The sequence below is a fragment of the Leiobunum rupestre genome, chromosome 11, assembly GCF_980474605.1.
Source record: "Leiobunum rupestre chromosome 11, qqLeiRupe1.1.hap1, whole genome shotgun sequence".
Taxonomy (NCBI): domain Eukaryota; kingdom Metazoa; phylum Arthropoda; class Arachnida; order Opiliones; family Sclerosomatidae; genus Leiobunum; species Leiobunum rupestre.
Window position 1 is genome coordinate 35,894,242 of NC_143394.1, and position 19,567 is coordinate 35,913,808.

General features: G+C 37.1%; 1 protein-coding gene across 1 annotated transcript in view; it reads left to right on the forward strand.

Moving 5' to 3' along the window:
* Positions 1–3,474: 3,474 nt before the first annotated feature.
* The window catches only part of LOC149922425 (oxytocin receptor-like), a 141,282-nt gene continuing 125,189 nt past the window's right edge, over positions 3,475–19,567 (forward strand). Inside the window, exon 1 of the mRNA XM_090162295.1 lies at positions 3,475–3,897. Within this exon, the coding sequence (XP_090018421.1) occupies positions 3,475–3,897 (423 nt within the window). The remainder of the gene's footprint in view (positions 3,898–19,567) is intronic.

The window sequence follows — 19,567 nt, forward strand, 5'->3', positions numbered from 1 at the left end:
CCTAGGCTTAATAAGTGACGGACGGGAGCGGAATAGATCGAGGGAACGCGTTTTCTGATTGGCTGAAGCTTTTTATCGTCAAGGTGGGGATGTCAAAATATAGAACATTCGCTAGATACCGCGGAGACGCGATTTTAGCGGCGAATTTGAAAGAAATTGCAAATTTTATTCGCGAGCGTCAATTTTCAGCGCGAAAATTGGTATTTCCGCTAAGTGGGAACTAGGCTTTATCTGGAAAATATTCTAAAATCTCACAATAAAACAAACACGGCGATCTCAACCCATGAAAATGTGTATCTCGAGATTATACTCAATTCCGTTATGATTCTAAAAGTTTGTGTAAGTAAAAATAAAATGATCAGCTTAGGCGTTTCTCTGAGACCTTTACAGTGTCTTCGTTTCCAGTCTAGAAACGACTTTTAATTTCATCAAGACTATACCAACTAGGGAATTATTAAGTTAATAAACGGAGTTTCAAAAGTTAACTTTATATCTAAAAAGAAGCGTAATGTTGTATTTATGTAAAATTAACTATTAGTTTAATAGAAGGGCATTTACATTTTTTTAAATCGGAGTGCTTGAGCGAGTTAGATTATTTAAGAGATAAACTCGGACAAGGTAAACCTCTATCTCAGGATCATTTAGTCTTCTTGAAGAGGACGCTTCTATGTAAACATTTATTATGGCAAACAATATTAATCAAAGTAGTTCACTATATAGGGAATATGATTATGCGAAAATGTACACACTTAGTACTAAGTCGATTAAGGAAGTTGCTAAGCAATATAGAAGTCATCCATCTAATATAAAGGGACGTTGAACTCTTCATTCGCACGCAACAAAACAAATGGAATATATTTTATCTCTTAAGGGGAAATCCCGTAAATGCTTAGTCACTTTTTGTGGGGGGAAAATGACATAAATGCTAACATTCGTAGGGTTTGTCACTTAATGTAAATCATGCGTACACTAATGGTAACGGAGTAGTGGGAAAAGCGATCAGGTAAGTGAGAAATAAGAAATAAATTGCTAAAAGCATGTCCATGCTGTGCATAAAGGAAATTCCTAGTGCCATGTTTTTCTATCGATATCATCGCTTCTACTGGGTCCCCGTACAGTGTAGCCGCCGATGCCTCCGTATTCCACATAACTCTCCAAGAATTTAGTTTTAGAAGGGCCTGGGATATCTTAATCGAAATTGTTTATTTCCCATTTTAGTGCTTTTGGGCGATATCTGACTTTAAATTGGCATGCCTTCTTAAATAAAGACTGACTGGGTTGAAAATTATATTTTTAGTTAGTACTGATCATTTCTGAACTACGTTTAATTTTAAGTGAGATTTATCGCCAATTCGCGGAACTCCACAACTCGCGTACGCACTTTTTGAATTTCGTACCAATGGATACACGTGCCATATAACTCCTAAACCATTTGCGTTTCGCTACATTATTTCCAAAACCAGGTAACTCGAAAAATGCATTTTTCGATAAAATTAATTTAAATTAAGGGGTTGCGTTTCGCTACCTTATTTCCAAAAACAGGTAACTTTAAAAATTAATTTTCCAATAATATTCCTCTTGGGTTTATTAAGTTAATTAACAAGATGATTGGAAATTTGTTCAAATTTAAATTTAATATTTAAAATATATTAATACAACGGGGGATTGTATGTACTTAAAATCGATAGTAATAAAAACGGATGAAAGCGGGCTTGTTTTGAAGCCCAGGACCTTCTCTTTCCAAAAATGTCATTGTCGAAACCAATTTCCAAGCCTAAGTGTATTAACTTTGAGTCCGAAACTGACCTTTTTCGCTCCCCAAAATCCTGAATTTTTCGGCGAATTTCTCTCAGCCGTAGCACGAGCAATTTGGGGCAAATCAAAGCTGTAGTTTTATTCCTAAAATAGAAGGAACTGAAGTGGAGGGACTCTGTTTACTTGTAGAAGTTTTCAAACCAGAGGTTTTTAATCATAATATTAGGCTTATTATCGAAATAAAAAATATTTTATTTTACGCGCGCGCTACGCGGTGTTTTAAGAAGAATTTACAAGGAGCCTTCGGTTTCATATCGTTTTTCTACTACGTAGGCTTTTGTATGCCTATTTCAATTACTACTGCGTAGGACTTTTTCCTGGGTGTTAAATCAACCCGCTTTTAATCCCAGATATAAAGAAATGTATTACAGACAATTAGCCAATGATATGCTTCGCATTTTCTGACGTCATGGGTGCCGAGAAGAATTTTAGAAGTCTGGAAATTCGCTGAAAAACTCGATTTCCACCATTTCGACTTCTTTTTATAATAATTCAAAGACCACTTAACCGATTTTGATGAAATTTTCTGGACTTGCAATAAAATGTTTGCTCTTTCTAATGAATCATTTATTAGTCATAGCTAAAATTTCGTGCAACCAACACTTTAAGTGTAGTTGACTTGTTATATTTGCGGTAGCTCTTGTTGCAATATTATACGTGGAGGGCATCCATACGCGATAACCGGCTTAAAGGGGAACGGTCAAGCTTTAACCAGTTAGATAGCCCTATAGTCCATTAAAACTTAAATTTATGGCGAAAACCGCATCAAAAAATATTGAGTGGTTAATTTTTAATAAAATAAATAAATTTCGGGAGATCGAAAACCGCGCGTCCGCCGCGACACCTGGTGAGAAGTCGGTGAGACACTCCCGACTCGATTAAAATTGATTAAAAAAAAAGCTCGCGCTGCTGTAGATGCGAAAGATTTTAGTTTTTATTTTAATTTGCGCGCGAGGCGCGTTCCAGTTATAAGAGACCTAAGCCTAAATTGCGCGATTTTAAAAGTTAGGATAGTTCGCAAATCGCTCATACGGGGTTAGGGGCGCCGGCGGCAGCCCCTAAGATGGCGGCGAAAATTCAAACCCAAACACCTGGCGTTATTTTGCGTTTCAACTTTTTGGGCCAAAGCTATTTTTTCAAGACAAAAAAAGGTACGTGTTAGTATATTGAACGTCTTGTTAATCTTTTGATACGGATATAAGGCCATATTTGGAAAAGCTTGGCTGTTCCCCTTTAAGCGTATGTAGGGAATAAGAAGGAAGATTACGTCTATTTTTGAAATACAGGAAATTCCAAAAGCATTGAAGTGTGGTCCCCTCCTAAAATTCCCAAAAATTCCAAAATCAGGTTAATCCATTTCTCTTCTCCAAACCTCAATTATTAAGCGATGGAAAAATTTACTTTATCCATGGTTTTATAGAAATCCACCGTGGATTAATAATTCAGTGGCCAAAGTTTTGTCTGAATTCAATAATTTTTTAAAATAAAAAGACGCGTTCGTGGTGATGTCTATTTAAAGGTAGATTTTACGTGACGCCATAATCTAATAGAGGTAATGAACGGTATCACGAATAGAACGTTTTAAAAGATATGTTAGAGAGCGCAACTGATTAAGATTTTGTTTTCTTGACAGCCGAGACCTGGTTTTAAATGGAGGAAATGTCTTTGGATAATTCCACCGCGGAGAACGACACGACGTTAGCCAATTACGGAATGTACGAGCAGCCTGTGTCCAAACCAATCAGGGTGACCGTCCTGGCCTTGTTGGCCAGTCTGGGCATCGTGGGTAACTCTCTGGTCTTCGTCTGGATGATCTTCCACAAGCGCCACAGGTCCTCGAGCAGATTCCACGTCATGTTCCTCAACTTGACCCTCTCGGACATGATGGTGGTGCTATTTGCCACGACTCCGCAGATGGTCTGGGACTACACTTCCAGAGAGTGGCTGGCGGGTGATATCCTCTGTCGCCTGTTCAAGTTCATTCAAACCTTTCCGATCTGCGCCTCCCATTACTTGACAGTCGCCATAGCCATAGATCGATACCGGGCCATTCGGAAGCCGATGGAGCTCAGAGACTGGAAGGTATGTAGAAGCTCCTAGTAACGCTGACGGGAGAGCTTATTTCAGCTACTCCGCGCGTACGTTCGAAAAGATCGAATTACGAGAGAGGATATACACTCTTTTATATCCTTACTTGTGAGAGCTGCCATTTTATTACAGGTCTGATTTCAAATAGTGCATGCGAGGCCGCTTCACGCGGTCAAGTGCACGCGACGTCTCGAGCTGATGAGCACGTGCAGGCGGCCTTGCCTGTATTATTTTAAATTATGCCTGTAATGAAATGGCCGACTTCGTAAAAGAGTGTATACTTCAATAGATGTTTTTATAAAATTAAATGAATAAAAAGTAATAATATGTTGCTCTTACATCACAAAACACGCCTTTATTAATATATTCTTCTCACGCGCGATTTGCATCCACCTATATTCCTCGCAACTGTAGCACGTGCTCGTATGACATATTGAACGCGGAAATAAGGACTGACTAATCAATTGAGTATCCAGTATTGATTGCTTAGACTACACAGAGAGAAATATATGTATTTCTTACAGATATGTAAACTTGTTGAGGTTAAAGGTAATAGTTAGTGTAGGGAGCTGTTGGCTCGCGTGGCGTGAAGGGCTTGCCACCACCCACCTAAGCGTTGTAACCCGGCCACCTGAATTAATGGCTTTAAAAGTCACTTGATCACCTAGGCCTAAAGTGGTGCCTTGGGAATTAGCCTAGCTGATTATTATTATTATTATTGGTATTCAAATGTAGGAACCTTTTACAGTGTTTTTCTGTAAGAAAGAAAAACAGTGAAGTCGCCTTAACTATACACAGTACACAGTGTACGTCTGTAACTTATATCAGTGGGACTGTACTTCTTACTATTTTCTGTAAGACTTGTGAACTGTAGTTTTTATAACACACTGCAAAAATGACAGATCCAACCTCTGAAATCCGTGACACGGGGTTATTCTGTTATATATACAGAAAGTTTTACAGTAATTATATTGCTGTAATAATACGTAAAATAGAGTATATATCTATATCTATATATATATACTTGCTGGATGTAATCTGTTTTATATCACAATAAACTCAATTCAATTCAATATATATATATATATATATATATATATATATATATATATATATTGAATTGAATTGAGTTTATTGTGATATAAAACAGATTACATCCAGCAAGTATATATATATATATATATATATATATATATATATAATGAATATATATATATTGAATTGAATTGAATTGAGTTCATTGTGATATAAAACTGATTACATCCAGCAAGTTATAACACATTTTGTTCTATCGCCAAATTTTTTTAAACAAGGTAATATGCTTTAACAAAGCAACGTCGTAATACAATAGTTATATTAAAAACAAGCATATAATAAATAAAGTAAAATTAAAACCATAAAAAAACTACAAATGGACCAAACGTTAAAAATATTACGAGTTAAAACAATCAAGGTGTGATTTTTATACTTCGCGTCTCAATGCTCTTATTAAAAATATCATTACAGCTTCCGTTTTTATTGAAATTGCACATAATGCGGTTCATTAAAGTTAATTCGAGAGTGTCTTCATAAAATATAGTCCTATTCCTATATATATATATAATAATATATATATATATATATATATATATATATATATCTATATATAGCTCTATATTTATATTTATATATATATTATATAATACAAAACACGGCAGTAAATATTACAGAACTATTATTGTTTTTCAATGAAATTTCTTAGTTATTTTCAGTTACATTCTAATTGGTACACTCCTTGAAATATTTCTACGATAACTACTTTACAATCCTCGCTGCGCATTAGAAATGCCCTGCAGAAATCAAATATTATTTTACTGTCATATATGCATTAGAATTTTGGTATAGTTGGAAATATTTTCATCCAATATATAACTATGTTGCCCTATATATGAGCGATCCGTTGCAATTTATAGTGAAATTCTTCAAACTGATTGCGTGGGGTTTCGATATTCAACAAACATATGTTCTGGCATTCGTCGAAATCCAACGTTTGAATAAATATAAAAAAGTCAGAATTTCAGTCCGATATTCCAACAGTAACTTGTACTGTGTAGGAACTGCAGGTATCAATAGAACTAAAATACAACAATGTTTCCCTATATTTGCGTTCCTTTAAAAAAATTTACTTTGGGACCGAACATCGAATTTCAACCAGTAAAATCAGGAAAATTATAGGTTGTATTGTGAAAACAAAGAATACAAGTAAAAATAAATTCATTAAAATACAAAAATTCTAAAACCAGGTAAAACAGTAAAGTGAACATTTAGTTGAAACACTGAAACACACAATAAAATTAAAAGAATGTTAGCGTTGTACTAATATAAAAATATTCAAAAACAAAATATGTCAATGGATTAATAATTATGGTTACGAAAGACTGAATAATTTTCTTAATTGATATCTAATATTTGATGAACTAACTAACTAACTAACATTTTTTGTCTTTTCTTTCTTTTTTTTTCGTAAAAATACTGTATAGCGATTGTCTCTCACCTTTAAAGCCTTGATTTCAATAATTGCTATTCCGCACCACGCACGAGTTTTTTCTTATGTGCTTGGGGTGATTAGTTGTATAAGTATAAGTATATTTGTAAAAACAACATCAATAAATTATTAAATAAAAATAAATAAAATAAAATAAATGTGGATAACGATATACCGGTTCATTTTACAGTGAATATCTCAACTGTACGAGCAGTATTACCTGTAAATCTTACTGAAATATTCAGCCGTCATGCGCTGCCAGAAAATCTCTGTAATTTCGATAGTTTTTGTCTCTGAGTGAAAAACAGTAAAATGTACAGATGTTTCTGTAAAAATGACTGGTTTTCAATTCCGGACGAAACTGTAAAATTTATAATTATTTATGTAAAAACCACACATTAGAAACACAGAGGACAACTGTAGAATTCACAGGAATGGGTCTGTTTTTTGGAAAGTTTATAAATATGTAAATTTTACAGAAAGGTTCTGGAGTACCGACAGACAGATTTTTCTATAAATTTTTGTAATTTTTACAAAACATTTTTCTCTCACAAGGAGACTACCCGAGGTGTTACACACCGATTTTGTTCAAACTCGGGGCATTGCTAGACCTTCATGTAACTTGAAAAATCCTAATGGGATTTTATTCAATGGGCAACGGTTTTGCCATGGCAACGAAAATTTTTTTTGACAACTTAAAATGGAAATTTTCCCATTGAAAATAACATGGGATTTTGAAGGATTCCAAGCCCCCCCCTCCTGTGAAACATTTTACAAAATTGAAAAAAAATTAAAAATACCAAAATTATAAAAAAAAATTATAAAAATTGACGAAAAAAATCCAAATTGGTCACATTTCTATCAATTTTTTAAATTTTTTTCACAGGGAAATCGGTCAAAAACCCATGTTATTTTATGTTGTCAAAAACATTTTTCGTTGCCATGGCAAACCCGTTGCCCATTTAATAAAATCCGTTTAGGATTTTTCAAGTTACATGAAGGTCTACCAATCCCCCGAGTTTGAACAAAATCGGTGTGTAACACCTCGGGTAGTCTCCTTGTCAGTGTCATCCGTTGGGATTTACTATAAGCTTATAACGTAATAAATTTTAAATCTCCAAAATTACTCTTGTTTGTTTTGTATCCACGCTCACCCATTTAATATCAAACTAAATGGTTGTTAAATAATCTACCGTCTCCATTTGAACTATTCCAAAATGTATACCTTACGTAAATCATACGTTTCCACTCACTATATTTCAAAGGATGATTTTAGATCACAACTTTCAATTTATATGCTACACTGCAACGCTTTCGATGAAACGCACCAATTCACACGAGTCGTTGTAATGTACACTAAAAAATAAGAAAGTTTACTAGAGACTTGAAAGAGTATCGTCGATAAGTCTTTAAAGCCACTGGGAAATATTTTATTTCGAAAACCTTCTATTGAGAATATCTGAAAAGCGCACTCTCTTCACCATTACAAAATTCAACAAGTATAAAAGTAAATAGGGACTACCACGAAATTTCCCAGGAGATTTATTTACAAAATCGACTGGCACGATAATCAATCTAATTAGCAAAATCTTGATAGTTTTAATATAGGAATGGAAAATTAATTGGATCTATTCTCTTAGGAATCTTCAATATAAAATATGGAATCCACGGAGACTATACACTTTCCTCGTGACGGTATCATATTCATTTTTAATGTACTTTTTACGAAATACAGGCACGCAATTCGTAATATATATTTAGCAATTTATGACATTTTGGTTTTTGACGTTTACTTTGTTGGCTTCCTATTGGCCAATTTACATCGGTTCAGAGCCACTTGGACATAAAATATGATGGCGCACACCTTTCTAATTGGAGCCGAGTCTCTAAGCCCCACGGTTCTCGAGATATTTTTAATGACTTTGAGGACATGGTTCCAGGGTATTCAGTTTAGTATCATCTATTGACCCCTGTGCGTGCTATGCGATCTGAAAATATCAATTTCCTAAGAAAAATAACTTTCCGATTATTAGTTCTGGATCGTTTTACGTGGCAACCCCGTATACAAGACGCTTCAAACCTTATTAGCTATATACATGTAGCTTCAATCCTTATTAGCTATATACACGTAGCTTCAATTATCATTAGCTATATACATATAGTTTAAATTTTCATTGGCTATTTGTATACATGTATATAGGTGGTGTTACAAAATGCGTTTTCGAAGATGATTTCAAGCTGTCACCTAACTTTGGTCGTGGTTAATATATGAGTCAACGTAAACACCAGTTGCTCAAGCTGCAGTTTCAAGATTCATCTATTGCATTACGAAACCCTGGTTACATTTGACTGCCGCTAAATTTGAGACGCAGTGTAGAAATTTTAATTATAGCTATAGTTATGCAAATCACCTCTGAGCCTCATTAATAATGGGCTGTGATAAAATCGATTTGAACCTAGCCTCGAAATTCCCGAGCCCAGTCACCGGGGAATAATTAATTATGCGCGTCAATTCTAAAGGAGCAACAAACGGGATGTTATCAACCGATTTATGGGCATTTTGTGATGGACGAATCTTGCCAAATTTGTAATTAAATACCAACTCTTAACATGGTTTTGAAAACACTTCAATAGGATTCGAATATCAGAAGAACACCGTATTTAATTGAATTCTATAGTTCCCGTCTTTAGTTTAAACTACTACAAAATTCAGAAAATATACAAAACTTTCAAAATTCTTGCACGGTAATTGAATTCTACGGCAAATACCGAATTTAGAACAACCCAAAAAAGACCCCAAAGATAGGAAAATAGAACAATATGGGTTCAATTACAATCCCGTTGGCGCTCAATTTTTCTCCTTTTGGGGTTCTGTCTGCGAAGCGAAAGTGCTAACCCCTCTGCCACTTTTATAATAAACTGTATTTGGATTATAATTTTAATTTTATTTTATTTGTAAGAATATTTATTTCAAGAATGTTTTTGTAAAAAATTATATTTTTACGGCAAGGAAAGTATGACAAATAGTTTAGGGGTTTTCCATCTAGTTATTCGGTTTCCCCATCCATAAACACTTGTTGAGGTTAGCGGTTATAGTAAGCGTATGGAGCTGTTGGCTCGTGTGCTATGAAGGGCTGGCCACCACCCTCCTACGCAATTTTACCCGGCCACCTGAATTAAAGTCATTAAAAGTCGCTGCCGGACTTGGAAGGCGGTGGGTTCAGTGGCGTAGACAAGGGGGGGGGGGTTCCGGGTCCAGATACCCCTCCTTGGGCCTACCTTTGACTGTACTAAATTTCCACTCCCTTCTCTACACCCCCCTCTTAACATTCACGTACTTTGATCCCCCTTGGCGAATTTCTGGCTACGCCACTGGGTGGGTTATTATAATTTTTACTATTATCATTGTTTTTAATTTGATTTAAAAATGGTTATAAAGAAGTGCTTAGACCAAAAACTATGTTTAGGTTTGTTTTTGAAGAAACACAATATTTAATTAAAAAGCTTTCACCTTTTTTGACAAAAATATAATTATCGCCCACACCCTGAGATTGATATAAGGGTCAATGTTCGGAGTTCGAGCTTTGAACCTACGCTCGACACCAAGTAGATTTTACCGGAAAGTCCAAAGAAGGTGAAGATTTATTTATGTCTTTCATTAAGCCATCCATTCCATCTCTTTTGATCTTTCGATCAATATAAAGGTGGTGTGGGTTTAGGCCCCGCCTTGAAGGTGGCTTTTACTGACCTTATGTCAGGTAAATTATTTCCGTCTGCCCCACCCAATTTCGAAATACGCTTCGTGGAGGCGGTGTAACTCCTGCCAATTTGAGGGTTGCCGAGCTCGCATATTCACTATAAACCAATCCAATTATAGTCGATTTTGATAGCCATTATGCACCGTATCACCTTAACTCACAAATAACAGCGGGTAAAGGCTTGAGCTGAAAATAATTCTTCTCACTTAATGCTCTCCAGACTTTTCCACGACAGATGGCGGTCATCTAAAAAAAGAAAAGACATTTGATGAAGCACGAACGTTCTAGTAGGTTTCCATTACTTAACTATCCGGAGGTCGTTAATGAGAGCTTTTGGTTTGGTACCGAATTTGGGAGAGGTAATTTATAAAACAAATGGCCAACACTGATCATGACAAAGACAATACAAATAACAAGAAAGCTTTCTGGTACTCAGGGCCGTCCTTTGACGATTTTTAGGAGGGCGCAGAACTTGAATGGCCAGGGTCTGGGATAACAGATTTTTTTAAAGGGATTTTTTTTTTGATTTTAAAGCTAGTTGTGTGTTTCGAGGTACTCCACCCCAGTAAAGTACCCCCCTTTTCCCCATGCCAGAATTACCGGAGTACCCTTTTCTCCCCGCAAAAATAACATAAAAACTCGTCTGTCTCTCTCCTCCCAAACCCCCCCCCCCCCAGTGAAGCACCCCCCTCCCCCTTTTTCCCATGCGATAATTACCGTGGTACTCATCTTTCTATCTCTTCCAAACCCCCCAATAATCCACCCCTCCCCCTTTTCCCAATGCCAGAATTACCGGAGTACCCTTTTCCCCCGGAAAAATAACAAAAAACTCGACTTTCTCTCTCGTCGCAAACCCCCCTGTACCCCTGTAAACCCCCTGTACCCAATGACAGATTTGCTCCCCCCTCATGACGAACAGAAACAAATACGCTCGTCCCTGAGCCCCGATTCCCCTCTGTCCCGCGCTGTTTATAGTCGAACCACCTCAGTAACGTAGTGAAAGGCAGTCACGGTTTCCCTCTGTTCCGCGGACCGCTTTCTCTTCGCCGCCCCGCCTTTGGCTTCCTGACAGACTAAGCCAACATTCCAGAAAGCTTGGACGAGGACGAATTGGTTTTTAGTTTCACATCGACTATATATTCGAAGTGACACTATTGCTATGCAAGGTTTTTAAAAATTGTGCATGCACTACTGATTGCTATGAACGGAATGTCAAGTGTTGTTTGTTTGTCGTCGGCGTCGTGGAAAGCGATGACAAGGCAGATGGAGCTACACATCGAGCAGTTAGTTTGGCGGGAAGTTTGAATTAAACAATTTCTTTCGTTATGCTAGAATAGGATTATAGTTGGCGGGATGTTTGAATTAGACAATTTCTTTCAATATGCTAGAAAAGGATTATAATTGGCGGGTGGCGGGAAATTTGAATTAGACAATTTCTTTCGATATTGTGCGACACTCCTCTCTACGAGTTCCGTTCTCTGGATAGAAATAGAAGAGCTGTGGCCAAGAGAGGTCAGACTAAAACCAGTCTCAGACGTAGACGCGTCGCTCACGGAGCCGCCCTACGTCCACGCCCAGAACCTGCCGCCCGCCGACCAAGCTGTCCTGCCGCCCGCCGACCAAGCTGTCCTGCCGCCCGCCGACCAAGCTGTCCTGCCGCCCGCCGACCAAGCTGTCCTGCCGCCCGCCGATCAAGCAGTCCTGCCGCCCACCGATCAAGCAGTCCTGCCACCCGCCGATCAAGCAGTCCTGCCACCCGCCGATCAAGCAGTCCTGCCGCCTGCTGATCAAGCAGTCCTGCCGCCTGCCGATCAAGAAGTCCTGCCGCCCGCCGACCAAGCAGCCGAGAAGCCGCCGCCGACGGAGCTGTTACATGAACCGCCGTAGAGTCGCGCCTAACTATTTCCATGTACATAATGAATTGTAAATAAATAACTTGTAAACTAAATCCGACGTCACAATATGCTAGAATAGGATTATAATTGGCGGGAAGTTTGAATTAGACAATTTCTTTCGATATGCTAGAATAGGATTATAATTGGCATGATGTTTGAATTAGATAATTTCTAAAATGTTATAATAGGAATATTTTTCGACGTTGTAAATTAATTATATTGGATTATTATTGCACGTTGTAAGACATCGAAGGTAGCTTAACTATTTCACCTTTGATTCTTTGCGTCGATGTGAAACTAATATTCCGGCTAGGCCGACTTGTTAAATTATAGATTGTAAGAAACACGCTATCAATCGTGTCTTGAATTCAGAAGCCTCATCGACCTTTAATGGACACATTGTTTATCCACGAGATAAATGGGAAATGGATATATTGCCAAATGTATTATTACTAGGATTTACTTGAAAGGATATATCGTATAGATCGATTTTAATTAGTAGACAGTCACTACATTTTAATATTAACCAAACGAGGAAGAAGCTTATTATTAACTTCGAAAAAAATCCATACTTAACAAAATAAACAAATCAAATATTTCAGATTGCCTACATTGAAATGAGGGTTTGGGCAGGAAAATTTCTAATTAAAACATTCCAAATGCCAACCTACTCCAGCTTTGCTACGGTTTCGGCCATGCACAAGGTTTTATTTTAGTTTTCAAAAAGCATGATACAGAATTACACCAAAACTATACAGCAAAGAAAGTTATTTATTTCATTATAAAATCTTTTCGGATAAATTAATCGTTAGCAGGAATCCATACCTCTACTTGGAATGCTTATCGCGGCAGATTTTCGTCTCGATGTGGCTGACGGTTTTTTGACGTCACTATGTTAACTTAACAAACTTCAACTTAACAAACAACAACGTGAGAGGGGAGCGCGTGCAAAGGGGATTTTTCTCTCGTAAGCGGGGCAAAAGCCGTCAGAGTGATTTTACCATACGCGATACGGCAGGATAAGCATTCCAAGTAGAGGTGTGGATTCCGGTCGTTAGTTATATCGTCAGTACTATAATGATGAAAAGATTACACGAAGATCGAAACTAACCACGGGCCTTTGGAGTAGGCAAACGTTCACATTTGGGAATACCGATTAAATAACCTTTGACCGAAGCAAATGTTGACAGTTTCCAACGAATCTTAAGCTTTGTTTATGATATAGCAGTTCATCCATTGATAATTAAGAATATTTTCTCTGGGGAGTCTGCGGAAATGGGCAGCCTTAATTAGAGATGGGCTACTAATAAGTCGAAACTGAAGAGCGCTCGAGATAAATATTGAAGCAAACTTTAGGAAATATAAGTATAGTTCGTTTTCTTAAATTTATAAGTAGATTAGTCCATTATGAAAAGAGATAATAAAGCTAAACCCTAAACAAATTTGAAGAAATTTAAAAACATACTAATAGCTCGTACCGATAGGTCTTCGAGCGAACAAAAAGACGCGAAACTCGGACCAAATAGATCTTCGAGTGAAAAACTAAATTATATTAAATTAAATAGCCAGAAATTCCAACGGTAGACCGGCTTCGTCCTATTTGGGACTCGTCAGTACCGTGCGGGAAATCTGGCTCGCGACTATAACACCGAATAGAGAAACTAAGTCTAAATATTAAAAATTTCAAAACGAGTTGCGTAGCAACGGAAAGCCGAATAGGGTGAGAGTGGTGGAATGCAGTCCATAGGTGGTTCCTTTTAACTTTCTTAAATTTAAGCATACTACTCCTTTGGAATTACGTTTCTGAGAAGAAATACTTGAATACATTAACCCGTAAATACTGGTTATTGATAAGTTTGGGATAAATAGGAGATTAGAGGCTATGCAAAGCGCAATAGAAGTGCCAACGCTAACTAGAGTAGAATAATCATTTGCAAACACTGCCGATGGAAGAAAGTTCCCGTTCGGCTGTTCATACAAGTAGCATAAGTTCATAATTATAATTCACATAAAGGTGCCAGTTCCATATCTTTAGAATGACCAGACATTTCTGTGGGACTAGAGATTGAGTCAAGAGTTTCGTAATACGTGCTCTTAATTTAATTCGCTTTTAGGTGCATTTGACCTTTTCCAATATTTCAGTCCTTGTCGGGAATATTAAAGCGCTCATTCTACGTCGTTTTTATTACTTTCCTATTCCTTTTTAATTCCTTTGAAAGTGAGACCATACCCCTTTTTAAGCTTCGCCTTAATCCTTTTTCATCTCTTCGTTTACTTCCAAATAAGTACTAATACAAACCATATATAGTACCACAAGTTTAAAATTCAAATTCAGGTAGTACTTCTATCTTTATAATCGTTAACTCTAGAGTTAAATCTCATTAATTAATTTTGCTAATTGTACTCTTGATTATGAATAAAAAGGGAAAATAGCTGTTGATTAGTTATTCAAATTAATTTCTAAATTTTTTTAGTTATCTATATATTATCAACCAATTTCAGTTCATAACTGTAATTCCTAATCATTATTATATTTGTATAATGAAGATACATTTCTTAATTATTTTACCAGTTTCCACACTTTTAAACCGAAAATAAGGTACTTAAAACATTTATTTTCTATCAGATACACGGCTGTTTTTTAGCATTAGAATATAGACTTCAGATATACAAATATTGACACGTAAATCAATATTCAATATACACGTATGTTGAAACCAAAATCAAAGTTTTTACAATTTAACTATATTTAAATATTCAAGGTAATGAAATTTCGCCCTTTTGCAATAATAATAATAATAATAATAATAATCAGCTAGGCTAATACCCAAGGCACCACCCTAGGCCTAAGTCATCGACCGACTTTTAAAGCCTTTAATTCAGGTGGCCGGGTTACAATGCGTAGGAGGGTGGTGGCAAGCCCTGCAGGCCACGCGAGCCAACAGCTCCCTACACTAACTATTACCGTTAACCTCAACAAGTTAGGAAACTTAGGCATAAAATAATTTCAACACAATATTGGTACCAGAGTTCATGCATTTGTTTATAATAATAATAATAATAATAATAATAATAATAATAATAATAATAATAATAATAATAATAATAATAATAATAATAATAATAATAATAATAATAATAATAATAATAATAATAATAATAATAATAATAATAATAATAAGCTAGGCTAATACCCAAGACACCACCCTAGGCCCAAGTCATAAGACTTATGATGCCTTTAAACAGGTGGCCGGGTTACAATGCGTAGGAGGGTGGTGGCAAGCCCTTCATGCCACGCTATTAATAAAAGTTTTACAAAAGTACTAGTTGTGAGAAAATAATATTTGTATACCTTTCCCTTAAGGACTGAAAAAGGAATTAATTTTAGACAAACTTCGTTTCAATACACGAAAATAATTTTTTTTTTTCAAACATAAAGGAGTAAAAAGGGTATGAAACCGTTTTTCAGAATCTTTTTAGTGCTGAAAGGTTTAAGATAAGCGAATAGTCTTTTTTAATTCCATAGAGAAACCTTTATATTTAACAGTGTGTTTTAGAGCAGCGCCTTCTTTAAGTTGCGTATTTTTCTCGATAGAGGTGCTTATTTTTTGGGAATGACATTAATTCTACGCCTCACAGCCCAATTTAACATTGAAAACGCGAGAGTACGCTATGCAGGGTGTCCACTAAAAAATGAACCAGGGTGAATATCTCAAAATCTGTTTTAGGTACGATTTGGAAATTTTCAAGTCCTATACAAGATGTAGGTGGAAACCTACTGCGTAAATGTCGATGACCTTGAATCAAGCCTTCAAGGTCATCCAAAAACTAACTCGAGAACCGTAAGTGTTAGAAAGTTTGGTTCCAATTAGACAAGTGTTCCACGTGACCTTATAAGTAAAAATAGCTTTGACCCGATCGGATTTGATCAATAGGAAGCCGAGAAATGCTAGATTAAAAACAAAGAGGTCGTTAAGTTGATAACGTGTCGAAAGCGAGGTTCGGGAGCTGATAACTCTAAAGATATACGTGTTAGAGTACTGCAATTTGCTACACATCCTCATCAGGATTGAGGGTCTTGAGTTTAACAATTTCAATGACCTTGTATCAAATCGCATGGTGTATGATAATCATTTGTGGCCGTAGCGGTTCCAGAGATATCGAATGCCTGATTTTGTTCAAACATGAGAGGATGATATAATTCCAATCGATTGATGTCTCATAACCCAATAACATTTCTATTTTTTGCCAGAAAACCCCGTTTGTATAATACCTGTGGGACTGAATTCAGTGCCCAAATATATAGCTCAAACGCGAAAGTATGATATTTTCAATCGATTGATATAAGGTCATTTACTTTTGGCAAAAACTGTAATTTACTTTTGTCAAAAAATGTCATTTACTTTTGTCAAAAAATGTAATTTGCTTTTGTCAAAAAATGTCATTTACTTTTGTCAAAAAATGTCATTTGCTTTTGTCAAAAAATGTCATTTACTTTTGGCAAAATAAGGTCATTTACTTCTGGTAAAATAACCTATATACCAATAGTTAACTTATACGGACCAAAGTCGGTAAAAGAAGCTCATTTACTTCTGGTTAAACGCTAGAGCCTCATTAACTTCTGTCGTGTACGAAACCAAAAAACTCGAGCTTCCAAGTAGAGAGTACATGTAGTGAAATTCGGGCTGAAACCTGCCGCAGAGTTTCTCAAACAATTTCACTCCGTTTTTCGACCAAGGCCTAACGATCCTGACCCTTAAATTTCGAACGTGGGTAGCGAGAGTCGGTTTGAGCTTACATTGTTAGGAAAGATTAATTCCTTCAAGAAATAGAGATAGAAAGTGTAATTTCCAACTGACTAAGCTACCGGATATATAGCCCATAATATAGTTTCCGATAAGAAATGAAAATGATTCTATAACAAACTGAAATCCCATGGCAAAAAAATCAAACTGGCAGAAAACATTTTATTATTTGCAAAACGCAGTTTTCGTCATGTTTACGATTTCGCAACGTGTAGTGAACTTTCTAAATACCACTTCATCGCCCCTCTGCCCCTTTAAATCCGGCTTATAGCAAACCGGATTAACTTTCTAATGAAACGAAGCGAGGCTTTGAAGAATTTTGCACTAAAGCTCAGATACTTTCATCATTTCAAATCAATGTGAATGTATGCGGTGATCTTTTAAGAGGATGTCGTTCAAATCGCCTGATTGTTCGTTGAAGATGGTACTGTCCAGTTATCTGTGCGAAAAAGTTGGATGACATCCTGTACAAGTTTATCATCAAATGTAGAGATGTAAGTGTGCACAGCTCCAAATAACAGCGCGTCTCTACCTCTGTTAGCCCTTTGCTAGCAAAGGAGATGATACAAAACTGGTTAGTATGATTTGTCTGGGTCAATATAGCTCCAAGTCCAGTAGTAGTGTCGTCCACGTAAATCATCGTTCGTTTAGATGGATCAAAATATGACAAGATCGTGTTATTGGCGAGATAGTTTCGTAGGGTGTGTAACGAGAAGTCTTGTTCTTTAGTTCAAATCCATGCCGAATCTTTTTTAGTTAACACCCTTAATGGAAGAGTGACGTCGGAAAAATTAGGTATGCAGTGTGAACAATAGGTTACTAAACCCATGAGACTGTCACTTTGTACTTCATCTGGTGTCTTGTGTACAGCGAGGTGTTGCAGCGATTTTAATTTGGAGAGATGAACAGAGACACCAGATGTTCCAAAAATATGTCCATAAAATTCGAGCTCAGTTTTTCAGAAATCACATTTTGCTAGATTGAGCGTGATGTTTTTATCATCAAGCCTAGGTAAGAGTTGATCAAGGTTCTTGCTATGGTCTGGTAAGTCTTTTCCGAAAACCAGCATGTCATCCGTAATGTTTAGAGTACCATTAATATCCTGAGTTATGCAGTTTATAGTATGATGAAAAACTTTTGCTTCAGAACTGATCCCAAAACTTATAATCCCCGGTGTGTGCTGAAAGTGGTGATATATCTTGATGATTCATCAAGTACCAACTGGTGATAGCCTTTATTGAGATCTAATTTGGTGAAATCGAATTAATATGCCAAAAATAAGTTTTTATTCGGATAATTTTCGTCATCCAGAGCTTCTCGCAAGTGAAAAAGGATACGGCGATGTGTTAGCGCTACCGGTGTGATAGACGTTTAATATGTTGGTCGCTTTTCTTTGAAAGAGTGTTTTTGGCGCTGCCGCAGAGCAGCAGACCCTTCTAAAATGGTTTAGCTTTCCACAATTTTGACTCGCCTAGTCGCCTTCCCTTTCACTGGGCACGGATACTTGCTTTAAACGCAGCTTAGGTGGTCGTGGTCTCATTCGCAGGTAGAGCGTAGAAAATGTCCTCCCACACAATACCTCGAATCATCCCAAGGACCGGACGCGAGCAAATAATTGTCGAACTTGAGTGATGGTCCACTTTTCCCATGCAGCATTGAGGTTAGCGGCATCCGTGTATATCGAAGGGCAGGTATCGATAATGCCATAGTCAGGATAATAAAGAGATAGCCCGCAGTAGTGAGAAAACTTCAAAAAAGCGGCCAAATTTGAGTTGATAATTTTACGGAAAATAAAATTCTGAAACATTTTCCGCTAATTGGAAAAATAAAAAATTGAAACATAAATTACTTTTTAAGGGTTTTTAATGTTTTTATCTTTTTATCGATATAAAATGTCGAATAACAGTAATCATACTACAAAACATTAATAAATTGCTAATCAGGTTAAACTAGTCTACAGGTTTAGTTTTACTTTTAGATTTGAAAAATGAGGCGAAAATGCCGCTTTTTTTAAATTTGCAATCAATAAATAATAGCGTTTTTCATTGGAAACTTCCGAGTGTGATCCGGATTTGTTGAATGACGTCACTGCTCTCTGTAGGAGGCGCTCGGAGGGTTCGCCCTGGTAACTCCCAATGAAATACGAAACGTTTTCGGAGCACTCTTTTGTTTCCCTCCGACTCTTGAGTTGGGGCAGCTGGGAGCACTCCGGGAGCACTCCGGGAGGGAGTACCTTGGTCAATGGAAGACGATCCTCCCTCTCGGAGTTGCCCCTTTTTTCCCCAATGGAATACGATTTTGAATTTGGAGCACTCCGGGAGCACTCCGGGAGGGAGTACCTTGGTCAATGGAAGACGATCCTCCCTCTCGGAGTTGCCCCTTTTTTCCCCAATGGAATACGATTTTGAATTTGGAGCACTCCGGGAGCACTCCGGGAGGGAGTACCTTGGTCAATGGAAGACGATCCTCCCTCTCGGAGTTGCCCCTTTTTTCCCCAATGGAATACGATTTTGAATTTGGAGCACTCCGGGAGTGCTCCGGGAGGGAGTACCTTGGTCAATGGAAGACGATCCTCCCTCTCGGAGTTGCCCCTTTTTTCCCCAATGGAATACGATTTTGAATTTGGAGCACTCCGGGAGCACTCCGGGAGGGAGTACCTTGGTCAATGGAAGACGATCCTCC